This window comes from Carcharodon carcharias, chromosome 21 (assembly GCF_017639515.1).
Source record: "Carcharodon carcharias isolate sCarCar2 chromosome 21, sCarCar2.pri, whole genome shotgun sequence".
NCBI lineage: Eukaryota > Metazoa > Chordata > Chondrichthyes > Lamniformes > Lamnidae > Carcharodon > Carcharodon carcharias.
The window spans coordinates 23,478,859-23,495,691 of NC_054487.1; the positions used below are offsets into that span (position 1 = coordinate 23,478,859).

Below are 16,833 nucleotides of genomic sequence, written 5' to 3' on the forward strand. Positions count from 1 at the left end.
CTCCCTGCCCCACCCTCTCTCCAAATCTCCCACTCCCTGACCCACCCTCTCTCCTAACCTATTTCTTCCTGGTCCACCCTCTCACTGAACCTCCCTCTCCCTGAACCACCCTCCCCCTGAACCACCCTCCCCCTGAACCACCCTCCCCCTGAACCACCCTCCCCCAGTTAAGCTAACTGGCCTCTATTTACCTGTTTTTTTGTTTCACTCCCTTTTTGAATAAGGGTGCTATATTGGCAGTATTCCTATCCCCTGGGACTTTTCCAGAATCTAAGGATTCTTAGAAGTTTACTACCACTATATCTACTATCTCTATTGCTACTTCCTTTAATATCCTAGGACACAACCCATCAGGTCCAGGGGACTTCTTGGCCTTTAGCTCCATTAATTTCCCTAGTACATTTTCTCTCATGATAGTTATTGTATTTATTTCCTCCCCCTCTTATGCGCCTTGATTATTTAATATTAGAATGCTTTTAGTGTCTTCTACCGTAAAGACTGAAGCAAAGTATTCATTCAACTCCTCTGCCATTTCCTGGTTCCCCATTATTATTTCCCAAGCCTCATTCTCTAAGGGGCCAATGTTCACTTTGGCCTCTCTCTTCCTTTTTATATATTTAAAGAAGCTCTTACTATCTGTTGTTATATTACCGCAAAGTTTATTTTCTCCCTCTTTATTATTTTTTTGGTCATCTTTTGTTGCTTTTTAAAACTTTCCAAATCCTCTGGCTTACCACTAATCTTTGCCACATTGTACGTTTTTTCTTTCAATTTTATACTATCCATAACTTCCTTAATTAACCATGGTTGGTTTATCCCCATCCTTGAATCCTTCTTACTCACTGGGATATATCTTTGTTGTCAGTCATGAACTATTTTCTTAAACATCTGCCATTATTCATCACCATTTTTTCTGCTAAAATCCTTTCCCAGTCCACTCCAGCCAACTCTGCCCTCATTCCTTTGTAATTACCCTTATTTAAGTTTAGCACAGTTGTTTCCAACCCAAGTTTCTCACTCTCAAACTGAATGCTAAATTCTACCATATTATGGTCACTGTTTCCTAGGGGATCTTTTACTCTGAAATAATTTATTAAACCTGCCTCATTACACATTACCAGATCCAAAATAACCTGATCCCTGGTTGGATCCACAACATATTGTTCTAGGAAACAGTCCCGATACACTATGAATTTTTGTTCATGGTTACCTCTGCCAGTTTGATTTTCCCAATCTACATGAAGATTAAAGTCACCATGATTAATGTACTGCCTTTTTTACATGCCCTCATTATCTCCTGATTTATTCTCTGTCCTACAGTATAGCTACTGTTCAGGGGCCATAGACTACTCCCACCAGTGTCTTCCTTCCCTTATTATTTCTTACCTCCACCCATATGGATTCTACATCTTCCAATCCAAGATCATTTCTTGCTATCGTACTTATTCCATCCTGTACTAACAACGCTACCCCACCATCCGTTCCTTCCTGCCTGTCCTTTCGAAAAGTCACATACACCTGAATATTTAGTTCCCAACTTTGATCTCCCTGTAACCATGTCTCCAAAGTGGCTATAAGATCATACCTGTTAACCTCTATTTGTGCCATTAATTCATTTATTTTGTTCCAAATACTACGTGCATTTAAGTAAAGAGCCATTAAATTTGCCTTTTTTCCATTTTTCTCCCTTTGACCCTATTTGCTGCTTTTTTTTAATGTTTGTGCACTCAGTCCCTTCCTGTCATACTCTGGGTATCATTATCTAAATTACTGCCCTGCAAAGCCTTTTGCTTTGTAAGCCTACATATCCCCTGTCCAGAACCCTCCCCCTCTATGTTTATTTAAAGTCCTCTCTACAACCCTCGTGATTCGGTTCACCAGGTCACTAGTCCCAGCATAGTTCATGTGAAGCCCGTCCCAGCAAAACAGCTCCCTTCTACCCCAGTACTGCAGAAAACGACAGTAAAACAAATCTTGCGATGCTCAACAATATTACAGGCCCCATTAACTTACCACCGTTAAAGCAAAACAACATTAAACAGGGCAATGTTAAATGAGGACTTACTGTATTTGCAGGCCTATAGAATACCCCCAGTAGCCTGAGCATCCCCTTTTTGTTTCTCAACTCTAACCAAATGGATTCTGCCCTTACCCCCTCAAGGACACTTTTGAACACTTCCCTATTCAGTACTGCCGCCCCACCTCCCTTCCTTCCTCCTCTGTCTCTTCTGAACACTTTATATCCTCGAATATTAAGCATCCAGTCCTCACCAATTTTAGGCCAAGTTTTACTTTCACATGCTGGTGCCCATCCACCCTCCCAAATCAACTTGTGCACCTCCCATCAAAGATTTTGCTCCCAGTCTAGTTGAGGTGCAGCCTGCCCCTTTTGAATATGTAGCTCCTGCCCCAGAACTAGTCCCAATGCCCTATGAATCTGAAGCCCTCCCTCCCTCCTGCACTCTGCCTCAAGCCCACATCGATCCCCCCCATTTTCCTGTTTCTACTCTTGCTAGCGCCTGGCACTGGAGTAATCCAGAGATTACTACCTTCAAGATACTACTTTTTAAATTCCTCCCTAGCTTCTGAAAATCTGACCATAGCACCGCAACACTTAACCTCTCTATGTTGTTAACACCAATGTATACCTCAATGTCTAGTGTACACCCTTCCCCCCTGCAGAATATGCTGCACCCTCTCTGGGGTATCATTTACCCTGGCCAGGGAAACAACACTCTATGTGGCATTCACAATGACAGCTACAAAAATGTCCGTTTGGCTTCTTATCTTTGGCATCTTCTACAATGACTGTATTTCTACAAAAGCAAACTACTGCAGGTGCTGGAAATCTGAAATAAAACTAGAAGGCGCTTAAAATACTCAGCAGGTCAGGTAAAATCTGCAGAGAGAAACATGTTTCATGATGATAACCTCTCAACAACTGAAGTTTACAAAATTATGAGTGGCGTGGACAGAGTAGATAGTCAGAAGCTTTTTCCCAGGGTGGAAGAGTCAATTACTAGGGGACATAGATTTAAGGTGAGAGGAGAAAACTATAGACGAGATGTGTGGGGCAAGTTTTTTTACACAGTGGGTAGTGAGTGTCTGGAATTCGCTGCCAGAGGAGGTGGTGGAAGCAGGTACGATAGTGTTGTTTAAGAGGCAGCTTGACAAATACATGAATAGGATGGGAATAGAGGGATATGGACCCCGGAAGTGCAAAATGTTTTAGTTGACAGGCAATATGATCGGGGCAGGCTTGGAGGGCCGATGGGCCTGTTCCTGTGCTGTACTTTTCTTTGTTCTTTGAATTTCTCCTGCTTGCTGTTCCTTCCTGTGCAGTCTCTTGCCTGGGCTGCACTCTTCCAGAGTATTGTCATTCCCAGCAGTCTCCAATGTTGAGTACCAGTTTGAGAATGGCTTGCACCCTAATGATTCCTAAGCCTCTCGCCTCTTCCTACTCATCTGGAGAGTCAGCCATTTATTATCCTGATCCCCACTGCTTGTGAGGTGACCACCTCCTAGACCCTGCGATCCAAAAAACTCTTATCCTCACTGATTCTCCCTCAAACTCGGAAACCCCAAGCTTGAGCTGAAGCAGCCAGAGACACGTCCTAAACACGTTGTCCCCCAAGACACATGAAGTGTTCTGACGTTTGCAGACGGTGCAGGAATTGCAAAAAACAGGTCTCTCCAGCCCATCCATCATCCAAATAATCTCAATTTCCTCTTTCAGAATCTAGTTAATACATTGAACTACTAATTTTAATTAATGCCTCTAGACCTTCATGACAGCATGAAGAGTGACAAGAGAAGAGTAAGCTTTGGCAGAATGACAATGTGATGAATAACAATGAAGTGTAAGATTGACTGAGGGGCAATGTGAAGAGCACAACTTGACTGAGTAACAAGGTGATGAATAAACAATACAGTCACAAGGAGAAAAGTCACAAAGGCAAAGGTAAATGAGAGTAACAATGAGAGTAACAATACAGTCACAAGGAGAAAAGTCACAAAGGCAAAGGTAAATGAGAGTAACAATGAGAAAAGTGACACTGAGAAAAATAAATGGCAGAGTAACATTGAGAAGAATAACAATGAGAAGGGTAAATGAGTAACAATGTGAAGAGCGCAGAGCAACTGAGTAAACATTGACAGGGTAACAATGTGAACAGTAATAAACATCAGAATGGCAAAGAAGAAAGAATGCCAATGTGAAGGGTACAGCTTCACAAGAGTCTTCTTTTCCAATAAGAGCTGTTCATAATGCTGTACCATGCACAACAAAATGGATGTAATGGAGTGACTGTAACCAGAGACGCACTCAATGGGGTGCTACTGTAATCAGAAATGCACTCAGTGGGAAGCGACTGTAATCAGAGACGCACTCAGTGGGAAGCGACCGTAATCAGAGACGCACTCAGTGGGAAGCGACCGTAATCAGAGTCGCACTCAGAGGGAAGCGACAGTAATCAGAGACGCACTCAGTGGGAAGCGACCGTAATCAGAGACGCACTCAGTCGGAAGCGACCGTAATCAGAGACGCACTCAGTGGGAAGCGACCGTAATCAGAGACGCACTCAGTGGGAAGCGACCGTAATCAGAGACGCACTCAGTGGGAAGCGACTGTAATCAGAGACGCACTCAGTGGGAAGCGACTGTAATCAGAGACGCACTCAGTGGGAAGAGAGCTATGTCAGAGTGATGAACAGTTTTGAAAATAAAAAATAAAGATTTTTAAAATGTTAACAAACATGTCCCCTCAGAGTCACCTGAGCAGGGAGATGCTTGTAACTAGGACGAAATTTTTTTTTAAATTTTAATGACAGATCGAAACCTCATCCTGCCCATGTTTGAGGTTTTGCAAAAATGCAAAGGCCGCTTGGCCTTTTCACCTGCTCGGCAACTGTTGGTTTGGATGCGCAGTGAAAAATTTAACTCAATTGGATTGTTAATATGTTAATAGGCCTTTTTTAAATTGTCAGTGGGCACATTGCCAACTCCCCTGCGTGCCCGCCAATCGAAATATCGCACAAGTGCGTGATGACATCCGGACGCCTCCCCAATGTCATCGCGCATCATTTACACTCAAGCGGTTTGGGAACATGTCCACCCTCTAAGTGAAAAGTCCTGGCCCAATACTGAGACTGGCTCTTGACTTCTTAAGCAATTGAATTGTTGAGCTTGTTTCTGTAACAAAAGATTAAAAAGGCTATACTCACCATTTCTGGAGCTCGTAACTGATCCATTAAGAGATTAAAGATGATGAGAAACAGCTCCTCTGCATCATGCTGCTTGTAAACTTGAAACAGGAAAGTCTCAGATAAGTCACGAGATTTGAATTTAACCACACCTTACACAAAGGGTGTTCTCGCACCAACACTTGCTCATGTCTAATTCCATTAACATTGACCATACTTAGGATGTACAGCACAGAAAGAGGTCAGCCCTAACCCTAAAACCTAACCACTCCACACTGGGGTTTTTGCTTCACCCAAGACTCTTTCTAGGAGAGTTCCTCAATTCGCTGTCAGTATAAACCTCTATTCCCTTCTCCTTCATGTGCTTAACTACATCTTTACCATTCACTTCAACCACTCCCTGTGCCAGTGAGTGCCACATTCTAACCACTCTCTGGTTAAAGACTTTCCTCCTGAGCTTTCTATTGAATTTCATGGGATGTGGGCATCACTGCAATGTCAGCATTTGTTGCCCATCCCTAACTGCCCTTGAACTGAGTGGCTTGCCATACCATTTCAGAGGGCAGTTCAGAGTCAACCACATTGCTGTGGGTCTGGAGTCACATTTGGGTCAGGCCAGGTGAGGATGGCAGATTTCCTTCCCTCAAGGGCATTAGTGAACCAGATGGGGTTTTGAAAGTTTTGATGATCACCATTACTGTGGCTATCTTAATATTCCAGAGTTATTAATTGAATTTAAGTTCCACCAGCTGCCATGTCCCCAGAGGATTAGCCTGGCTCCCTGAATTACCAGCCCAGTGACATTACCACTACACCAGCATCTCCCCTATATAACATGGCAGCAAGAACTGTACATGGCACTCCACGTGTGCTCTAATCAAGATTTGATACAAGTTTAGCATAAACCTCTCTACTTTTCAGTTCTGTATCTCACCCAAGCAGCTACTCATTACATGAGCCTGGGCTGTGTGTTAGCAGCTCGATAAATCTCCACACCATCAAACCTAATCATAACCTCATCTCTGTCACACATCTACACTTGGTAAACTGACCCCCTCATCCAGGGCCTGACCAACTCCAGCACTTCAAGTACAAACAGTGCAGACTGGAAATGGAATTGGGCCCTTCCCTTCACTATCCCCACTTCAGCAGGGAGGCTGCTGCTTACTGGGTCCAGCACCAGCACAGCCTCCCAATGGAGGCACAGCCACCACCACATTGAACGTATAAGCTACCAGGACTCCTGCCGTAGAGATAAAAACAAAAAAACTGCGGATGCTGGAAATCCAAAACAAAAACAGAATTACCTGGAAAAACTCAGCAGGTCTGGCAGCATCGGCGGAGAAGAAAAGAGTTGACGTTTCGAGTCCTCATGACCCTTCAACAGAACTCCTGCTGTAGAGCCTCATTCAGGTTCCCTCCCGCAAAAAGCATGGTGAACTCTGAAGAAGTCATATAGACATGAAACGTTAACTGTATTTCTCTCTCCAGAGATGCTGCCAGACCTGCTGAGATTTTCCAGCATTTTCTGTATTTATGGCAGTCTAGTGGTTCTGATAGTGAACAAGAGGATGTGAGTTCAAATCCCATCATAGCATGTAATGGAAGTAAGTACAATAAATTTTGGAATTTGATGCTGGGATCAGAACAGTGACCATGTCAGTCTATTGGAAAAATCCAAATAGTTCACAAATGTCTTTGCAGAAAGTGAACCTGCCTGCATGAGGCTCCAGTCCTGCCATCCTTACCCAGTCCGGCCTGCATGAGGCTCCAGTCCTGCCATCCTTACCCAGTCCGGCCTGCATGAGGCTCCAGTCTTGCCATCCTTACCCAGTCCGGCCTGCATGAGGCTCCAGTCTTGCCATCCTTACCCAGTCCGGCCTGCATGAGGCTCCAGTCCTGCCATCCTTACCCAGTCCGGCCTGCATGAGGCTCCAGTCCTGCCATCCTTACCCAGTCTGGCCTGCATGAGCCTCCAGTCCTGCCATCCTTACCCAGTCCGGCCTGCATGAGGCTCCAGTCCTGGACTATGTGTACTTCAACGGCCTCAGGGCAACAATGGAATGAAATGATGAACTATTACTAATTTTGTCCATAACTTTTTCTGTGGGATCTTGCTATGTATAAATTGGTAGTTACATTTCCTACTTTGAAAGTACAATTCAGACGAGTCCATCAATAATGAGCATTGGGATATGCTGAAGTTACAGACAGAGCCGCAGGAATGCATGTGTCTCTTTTCTTAAATAATTGGCTGTCAATCTTGAAGATGAGTTTCAGTTACAGAGACAGAATGGTCCCATAGGACTCAGTGTTGGGGCCCTTGCTGTTTGTTGTACAGCTCTGATCACCACATTACAGGAAGGACATAATTGCTCTGGAGAGAGTACAGAGGAGATTTACAAGAATGTTGCCAGGGCTTGAAAATTGCAGCTGAGGAGAGATTGGATAGGCTGGGGCTGTTTTCCTTAGAACAGAGGAGGCTGAGGGGTGACCTAACTGAGATGTACAAAATTATGAGGGCCTAGATAGGATAGACAGGAAAGACTTCTTTCCCTGAGCTGAGGGGTCAATTACCAGGGGGCATGGATTTAAGGTGATTGGTAGAAGGATTAGAGGGGACATGAGGAAAAACTTTCTCACCCAGAGGGTGGTGGGTGTCTGGAACTCGCTGCCTAAGTTGGTGGTTGAGGCTGAAATGCTCAACTCATTTAAACGGTACTTGGATCTGTATCTGAAGTGCTGTAACCTGCAAAGCTATGGACCAGGGGCTGGAAAGTGGGATTAAAATGGGCAGCTAGTTTCTCTTTTTCAGGCCGGTGCAGACATGAAGGGCTGAATGGCCTCTTTCTGTGCTGTAATGTTTCTATGGTTCTGGAACAACTACTTTCAGGAGTCATTACAAGGCTTTGACTACTACTGCCCGCTATTTCTTAGATTTGCAGCAATCCCTGAATCACGACCAAGTATCCCAGCACATACCTTTCACATGGTTCAGTCTGAGGCAGTGCAGAAACATCTCCGCACTCACCATCCCAGACACTGAAGCCTGCATCTGGTCAAATAATCGACACATTGCGTAAGGGATGTTCCCTGGATCAACCACCTCTCCCCTCTGATCCCACCTGTAACATTGCGGGAAAGGAAACATTAAGGTGGATGTGTAAATGCAGCAGGTTCAGACCTGACAGGACTGCAGGATATACGTGGGTTCATTCTACTGTGGGGCCAGCTCTCCACCGTCACTCTATGGGCCCAGACTTTCTCAATTTCAGCCCATAACAGGGGAAGCCGAGATTTTTGAGCAAGTCAGGGTGGAATATAGGGACAGGAGTAGCTCCTGGAGTCTGTTCCAACCATTCAACTAGACCATGGCAAATCTGCAGCTTAACTCCATCTACTCACTTTGGTTTTCTAACCTTTAATACCCTTAACTAATATTGAACAATCTCAGTATTAATCCCCAGTCTCGATTGAATTTTGGGAGAGAGTGGTCCAGATTTCCGCTACCCTTTACGTGAAGAAGTAAAGCTCCCTGGCATCACCCCTGAACTGCCTGGCTTGAATTTTAAGGGTCTGCCCCTTGTTCTGGACTTGTGCTGCCCAGCACCCCACCACCACCCACCCTCCTCCACCCCACCACCCTCCACCAGAGGAAGTAGTTTCTCTCTACACACCTTAAAAAAAATTCCTTAACCATCCGACCAGTCCAATCCATTGACATCGGAAGAAATATCAGCTTATTCCATGTAACCTGTCCTCAGTATTTAACTCTTTGAGCTCTGGTGAACCTACACTATAAACTCAACAACATCCTTCCTCAGGTGCAGTGACCAGAGCTGATTTCGACAGTCCAGCAGGATCTGAGCAGAGCTCTGGAGCACAACAGCATCACTTTCCCATCGGTGTATTCCAGTCACCGTGAATAAAATCAACAGCATTAAAACTGAGGACTTAGTCCGTATCACATTGCTGTTTCTGGGAGTTTGCTGAGTGTAAATTAGTTCTCACATTTTATACATTACAACAATTTAAAAAGTACTTCATTGGCTGAAAAGTGTTTTGGGATATCCTGAGATCACGAAAGGCTGTATAGAAATATAAAACTTTCTTTTCCCTGTCTGTAAATGCCAGTAAGAGCTGAGATTGCAGGTTAAATTTCTGTGTCTTTTGGAGATTCACCTGCAATTCTGATAAAAGAAAGCCTCTACAGTGTCCCCATCAAACACAGAGCAAAGCTCCCTCAATACTGAACACATCAAACACTCCCGGGACAGATACAGCACAGTGTTAGATACAGAGCAAAGCTCCCTCTACACTGTCCCCATCAACACTCCCAGGAAAGTACAGCACGGGGTTAGATACAGAGTAAAGCTCCCTCGACACTGTCCCCATCAAACACTCCCAGGACAGGTACAGCATGGGGTTAGATACAGAGTAAAGCTCCCCCTACACTGTCCCCATCAAACACTCCCAGGACAGGTACAGCATGGGGTTAGATACAGAGTAAAGCTCCCTCTACACTGTCCCCATTAAATACTCCCAGGACAGCTACAGCATGGGGTTAGATACAGAGTAAAGCTCCCTCTACACTGTCCCCATTAAATACTCCCAGGACAGGTACAGCATGGGGTTAGATACAGAGTAAAGCTCCATCTACATTGTCCCCATTAAATACTCCCAGGACAGCTACAGCATGGGGTTAGATACAGAGTAAAGCTGCCTCTATGCTGTACTATGTTGTAGAATGTGGGCTGGCTGTGACCCCAGGCTTCAGAGGTGACTGCTCAGTTTGTAACGAAACAGGTATTCTTACCGTTGCAGTATGGATGTAAATTGAGGTGTCAGGTAGAAGCTCTGGAGCAGCGCATTGACACAACAGGTCAGGCCATCATTTTTCAGCCCCACTATCCCTGTGGGAAAACACACAAAGTTAGTCAGACACACAGCAAAGTGCAACGTGACATTGACTGTCCTCAAACTCTGGACATCCCTCACTGCCTTCCCTCCACTACACAAACACTCAGACTCTCATTGAGCCTTTGTATCTCTGAGTGGGAAGAGTGAAAGAGGATCGAAGCTGGCTTGGTGCACAAGGGGGAAGGAGGTCAATGGGAGGCCAAGGAGGGGAGGGGAGGAAGTTGCTAGGAAAGGAGACGGAGGGTTACTGTGAGGGAATTCATTAGGAGGTAGCTTTATAGATAAACACAGCTTCCAAACACATTCAAACACTGTATGTCATGCCTGACAACGCCATGAAACAACAGCATCTGAGGTAAACCTGTCATGCATACCTAGCACAACGGAAGATGGTTGTGGTTGTTGGAGGTCAGTCATCTCAGTTCCAGGACATCACTGCAGGAGTTCCTCAGGGTAGTGTCCTTGGCCCAACCATCTTCAGCTGCTTCATCAATGACCTTCCTTCCATCATAACATCAGAAGTGGGGATGTTCACTGATGATTGCACAATGTTCAGCACCATTCACGATTCCTCAGATACTGAAGCAGTCCATGTCCAAATGCAGCAAGACCTGGACAATATCCAGGCTTGGGCTGACAAATGGCAAATAACATTCACGCCACACAAGTGCCAGGCAATGACCATCTCCAAAAAAGAGAGAATCTAACCATCACCCCTTGGCATTCTGTGGCATTACCATCCACCATTATCAACATCCTGGGGGTTACCATTGGCCAGAAAATGAACTGGACTAGCCATATAAATACTGTGGTTACAAGAGCAGGTCAGAGGCTGGGAATCCTGTGATGAATAACTCACTTCCTGACTCCCCAAAGCCTGTCCACCATCTACAAGGCACAAGTCAGGAGTGTGATGGAATACTCCCCACTTACCTGGATGAGTGCAGCTCCCACAACACTCAAGAAGATTGACACCATCCAGGACAAAGCAGCCTGTTTGATTGGCGCCACATCCACAAACATTCACTCCCTCCACCACCGGCACACTGTAGCAGCAGTGTGTACCATCTACAAGATGCATTGCAGGAATTCATCAAGGCTTCTTAGAGAGCACCTTCCAAACCCACAACCTCTACCACCCAGAAGGACAAGGGTAGCAGACACATGGGAACACCGCCACCTGAAAGTTCCCATTCAAGTCACTCACCATCCTGACTTGGAAATATATCACTGTTCCTTCACTGTCACTGGGTCAAAGTCCTGGAACTCCCTCCCTATCAGCATTGTGGGTGTACCTGCACCACATGGACTGCAGCAATTCAAGGCAGCTCACCACCACCTTCTCAAGGGCAACTAGGGATGGGCAATAAATGCTGGCCCAGCCAGTGAAGCCCACATCCCATGAATGAATAAAAAAAGTGCAGCTTTGACCAGCTAGTGTAGTGAGCCTCCAGCCCTGATGAAAGCTGGAACTGGGGACAAGCATTCCCTTGGGAGTCATTCCCCACTTGTAATCGCATCCTGAAATCAGCCGTCAAACACACACGCACACAATGGTAGCACACATCACAAGACAGGTCCCAGAGTCAGGAGAGAGGCAGAACAGGTCCTGGAGCCAGAAGAGACAAAGAGCCCAGAGTAAATAGAGGGTCTGAATGGATCTTGGAGTCAGAAAGAGATGGTCCGGGAGTTAGGAGAAGGACTGCACAGATCCGGGAGCCAGGAGAGGACCCATGAGAAATCAAGATAAGGAAAAGTGCCAGCAGCAAAGTAACACACAGTGAATTACCATTCTTAAACCTAGCGTTTGTATAGGGCCAAGGAGACTGAGGCTGCCCTTCTTCCTTGTCCAGTCGTCCAGCAGTGAGGTCATCAGCGGAATTTCTGCCTGTATCTGAATTATCCAATGGCCTGGCTGGCTGAAAATTCCTCCTGGAAACAATTCTCCCCTTAAAGAAACAATGCAATGAAAAGCAAGAAACAGTGATATCAGCCCCGTACACACCACGCACAGTGATATAGGCTCCGTACGCACCATGCACAGCGATATAGGCTCCGTACGCACCATGCACAGCGATATAGGCTCCGTACGCACCATGCACAGTGATATAGGCTCCGTACGCACCACGCACAGCGATATAGGTTCCGTACATACCACGCACAGCGATATAGGCTCCGTACGCACCATGCACAGTGATATCAGCCCCGTACACACCTTGCACAGTGATATCAGCCCCGTACACACCATGCACAGTGATATAGGCTCCGTACGCACCATGCACAGTGATATCAGCCCCGTACACACCTTGCATAGTGATATCAGCCCCGTACACACCAGGCACAGCGATATAGGCTCCGTACGCACCATGCACAGCGATATAGGCTCCGTACGCACCATGCACAGCGATATAGGCTCCGTACGCACCATGCACAGCAATATAGGCTCCGTACGCACCATGCACAGCGATATAGGCTCCGTACGCACCATGCACAGTGATATCAGCCCCGTACACACCTTGCACAGTGATATCAGCCCCGTACACACCAGGCACAGCGATATAGGCTCCGTACACACCATGCACAGCGATATAGGCTCCGTACGCACCATGCACAGTGATATCAGCCCCGTACACACCATGCACAGTGCTATCAGCCCCGTACACACCATGCACAGTGATATAGGCTCCATACACACCATGCACAGTGCTATCAGCCCCGTACACACCATGCACAGTGATATAGGCTCCGTACACACCATGCACAGTGCTATCAGCCCCGTACACACCATGCACAGTCATATAGGCTCCGTACACACCATGCACAGTGCTATCAGCCCCATTCACACCATGCACAGCGACATAGGCTCCATACACGCCATGCAGAGTGATATAGGCTCCGTACACGCCATGCAGAGTGATATAGGCTCCATACACGCCATGCAGAGTGATATAGGCTCCGTACACGCCATGCAGAGTGATATAGGCTCCATACACGCCATGCAGAGTGATATAGGCTCCGTACACGCCACGCAGAGTGATATAGGCTCCGTACACGCCATGCAGAGTGATATAGGCTCCGTACACACCATGCAGAGTGATATAGGCTCCGTACACACACAATGCACAGCGACATAGGCTCCATACACACACAATGCACAGCGATATCGGCTCCATACACACCACGCACAGTGATATCAGCCCCTTACACACCATGAACAGCGATATCAGCCCCGTACACACCGTGCACAGCGATATCAGCCCTGTACACACTGTGCGCAGCGATATCAGCCCCATGCGCAGCGATATCAGCCCCGTGCGCAGCGATATCAGCCCCGTACACACCGTGCGCAGCGATATCAGCCCAGTACACACTGTGCACAATGATATCAGCCCCGTACACACCGTGCGCAGCGATATCAGCCCAGTACACACTGTGCACAATGATATCAGCCCCGTACACACCGTGCGCAGCGATATCAGCCCCGTACACACTGTGTGCAGCGATATCAGCCCCCGTACACATGTGCAAGCAATATCAGCCCCATACACACTGTGTATAGCAATATCAGCCCTGTACACATCAAGTTCCTGTGGTCAGATTTTCAGAAGCTAGGCAGGAAGTTAAAAAGTAGGGCTTCAAAGGTAGTAATCCCTGGGTTGCTCCCAATGCCATGAGCTAGCGAGGGTAGGAATAGGGAGAAAGGGAGGGTTTATATGCAGCTTGAGGCATGGTGCAGGAGGGAGGGCTTTACTATGGGGCATTGGAGCCAGTTTTGGAGTAGGAGGCATCTATTCAAAAAGGACAGGTTGCACCTCAACAGCACTGGAACCAAAGTCCTCGGGGGAAGTGGGAAAGTTCACTAGTGTACTTGGGGAGGCTTTAAACTAAATTGGCAGGGGGTAGACACCAGCATATAGAAGTAGAAAAGAGAAATAAAGTGCATAAAGTTCAAATTGTGGCTCAACTGCACAGGAGGGGAGGAAGTAGAGTGGAAAAGCAACAGGGACAGGGGATTCTATAGTCACGGGATCAGGCAGGTGTTTCTCCGGCAGCAAACCAGGATGGTGTGTTGCCTCCCTGGTGCCAGGATGTCACGGAGCAGCTGCAGGACATTCTTCTGGGGGAGAGTGAACAGCCAGAGACTGTGGTCCATGTAGATACCAGTGGCTTAGGTAGGAAGAGGGATGAGGTCCTGAAAGCAGATTTTAGTCAGGAAAGAAACTAAAAAGCAGGACCTTGAGCAGTAATCTCAGGATTGCTCCCAGTGCCACGTGTTAGTGGGCATAGGAATAGGAGGATTGAGCAATTCAACACATGGCTGGAGAATTCATAAGGGGGGGGAGAACAGATTTCTGAGGCATTATTAATAAAACAAAATAATAATACTAATAAAATAAATCCTGACCCCTGTCCAGTGAATCCTGCTCTCTATCTAGTGATTCCTGCTCTCTATCCAGTGATTTCTGCCCTCTATCCAGTGATTCCTGCTCCTAATCGCTGTCCAGTGAATCCTGCACTTGAGCAGAACGTGTGCGGACTGAGTTATGGAGTTATGGAACTTGAAAGCCCTCTTTTGGGTGAACAACCTCCTGGACATCAACCACGGTCAATGGTGCTTCAGCCCAGCCCTCTGGAAGGATAGATAGAAATACTGAACAAACCATCGCTCCAGCGCTGCCTGGTGACTCCTTGCTTTCGAACGACTTTTGCCTCTCCAGTAGGTCACCGACTCCTGAACAGAAAATAAAAGCAAGCAAGAAAAGAAGTTCCCCCTTCTCCACATTGTCTAATTCATGACATCACTAACAAAAACAATGCTGAAAGGATCCAGAGAGAAACTCCTGACAAATTCCACTGTCAGGTAACTGCTCAAACATTTGCAGAGCAGAGTCACACATTCCACTGAATACGGGCTTGGTTATCACTGGCAAAAAAAAAATCACACAAAAAAAAACACTCAGGAGAGTGAGCTGGGAGTGACTGTCCGATTGCATATGATCAAAATGCCTGGCTCTCAAATAAAAACAGAAAATGGTGGAAGCACTCAGCAGGTCTGGCAGCATCTGTGGGGAGAGAAACAGTTAACGTTTCGAGTCCGTGTGACTATTCTTCAGAGCTTTTATCCCCGGCTTTCAAACTACCTTCTCCAATCTCTGTCTTCCTGTCAATTCCCAGAGTACGAATTAAGCTGCTTTAGTTTAGTGTTAGCAATTGAATGTAAGGAGAACCAGTCAAACAAGCGTCACTCACTGAACTCAGCCTCACTCGGTCCTCAGGTGGGAGAGGAAGTAGTAAAGTCTGTCCAATCCAGGGGTAAGTGATCTGCTTTGAACATCTTAATATCCAGTTACAAGAACTGATTGCTGCATCTCTGCTACTGGTTCCAGGTTCAGCTGCAGCTCAAAGTCTCCAGGTTAAACACAACAGCCTGGTTTCTCCTTTCATTCCCTGTGAGCTCAGGGATCCCATATCATTACTGCAATGGCTGTGAATATTAATTAGCCATGTCAGGCAGCACAACACGTTGAATGGCCCCTGCTCACCCTGACTAATATGCCCTGGGTGAGCTTCACTTTAGCATTGTAAAATAGAGTGGGACATTCCACAGGCTGTCTTAAATGCCCCCACTTGAAAATCTGCAGAACTTATTGTGTGAAATCACTTGGTGCTAAAAGTCTTAAAATATAATTAGATCCGCCAATCCTTTTTCTGATTAAAGAGAAAAGTCAAAAATCTCAAAAAGCTAATAAACTAAGGAATGGATTTGATCCTGTTTAATGGGCTGCTGATATAGGAATTCGGGTCTTTAACGAAAAAGCAAAATAAAGAGTAAACTGCCACTGAGATCAAGCTTCACGCTTTGCCAGTGACTGGTTAGCGACAGAAGGTGAAATCCTATCCCCATATATACATACACACGGAGTCATTATTTGCAGAGACTAGCGGTGAGCAGAATGGAGGGGACAGAGACATGTCCCAGTCTGAGAGGGACAGATACTGAGGTGACAGCTTGATCAGGTTCAATCACAGAACATTTCCTTACCAGCTGAGGGACCGCCAAGTGTCAAGTCAAAAAGCTGAGCCAATTTTTCAATTGTTTCACTAATTTCTGAACCGATTCTTAGCACCAAGCTGAGGAGGAACAGCACAGAATCAGAATGACAGGTCTGTTCAGTCAGGCCACTGGAGCCAAAACGACACAGTGAGTGATCAGAAAAAGAGGGGCAACAATATCAGGGCTGAAAAAGCACAATGAAGTTTAACTGTTAACCCTCGCGGACACTCACAATCCCTCCGCTCCGGCTCCGAATCCACGTCCACTCCGGGTCTCTCTCTCTCCGGTCACTATGAGTCTCTGCTTCCCTCTCTCTCCATCTCCCTCTGACCTTCCCTCCATTTCTCTCTCTGGTCTCTCTCTCTCTCTGAGTTTCAGTCTCCCTCTCTCTGAGTTTCAGTCTCCCTCTCTCTGACCCATCCCACTGTTTCTTTCACTTTCATTTCCCAGGATTTACCGTCTCGAGACTGAAACTAACACTCATCAGAAAGGGAAATGAGAACAGCAACCAGGAGAGAGAGAGAGAGAGAGGGGAGAGAGGGAGGTGGGAGGGAAGTGCGGGGTGGGGAAAGTGGGAGGGTGGGGGGTGGGGAAAGTGGGAGGGTGGGGGGTGGGGAAAGTGGGAGGGTGGGGGGTGGGGGAAGTGGGAGGGTGGGG

The 16,833-nt window shown here is 46.5% G+C and overlaps 1 protein-coding gene across 2 annotated transcripts in view; it reads right to left on the bottom strand.

Moving 5' to 3' along the window:
- The window catches only part of usp18 (ubiquitin specific peptidase 18), a 60,607-nt gene extending 44,028 nt beyond the window's left edge, over positions 1–16,579 (bottom strand). Inside the window, exons 1-7 of one of the 2 annotated variants that reach the window (XM_041215480.1) lie at positions 16,409–16,579; positions 16,165–16,253; positions 14,783–14,853; positions 11,911–12,070; positions 10,018–10,114; positions 8,184–8,326; positions 5,223–5,302 (exon numbers count right to left, since the gene is read on the bottom strand). In XM_041215480.1, the coding sequence (XP_041071414.1) occupies positions 5,223–5,302; positions 8,184–8,326; positions 10,018–10,114; positions 11,911–12,070; positions 14,783–14,853; positions 16,165–16,253; positions 16,409–16,518 (750 nt within the window). In that variant the 5' untranslated portion in view covers positions 16,519–16,579. The remainder of the gene's footprint in view (positions 1–5,222; positions 5,303–8,183; positions 8,327–10,017; positions 10,115–11,910; positions 12,071–14,782; positions 14,854–16,164; positions 16,254–16,408) is intronic. The other variant, XM_041215481.1, reaches the window with a different exon arrangement.
- Positions 16,580–16,833: the final 254 nt, after the last annotated feature.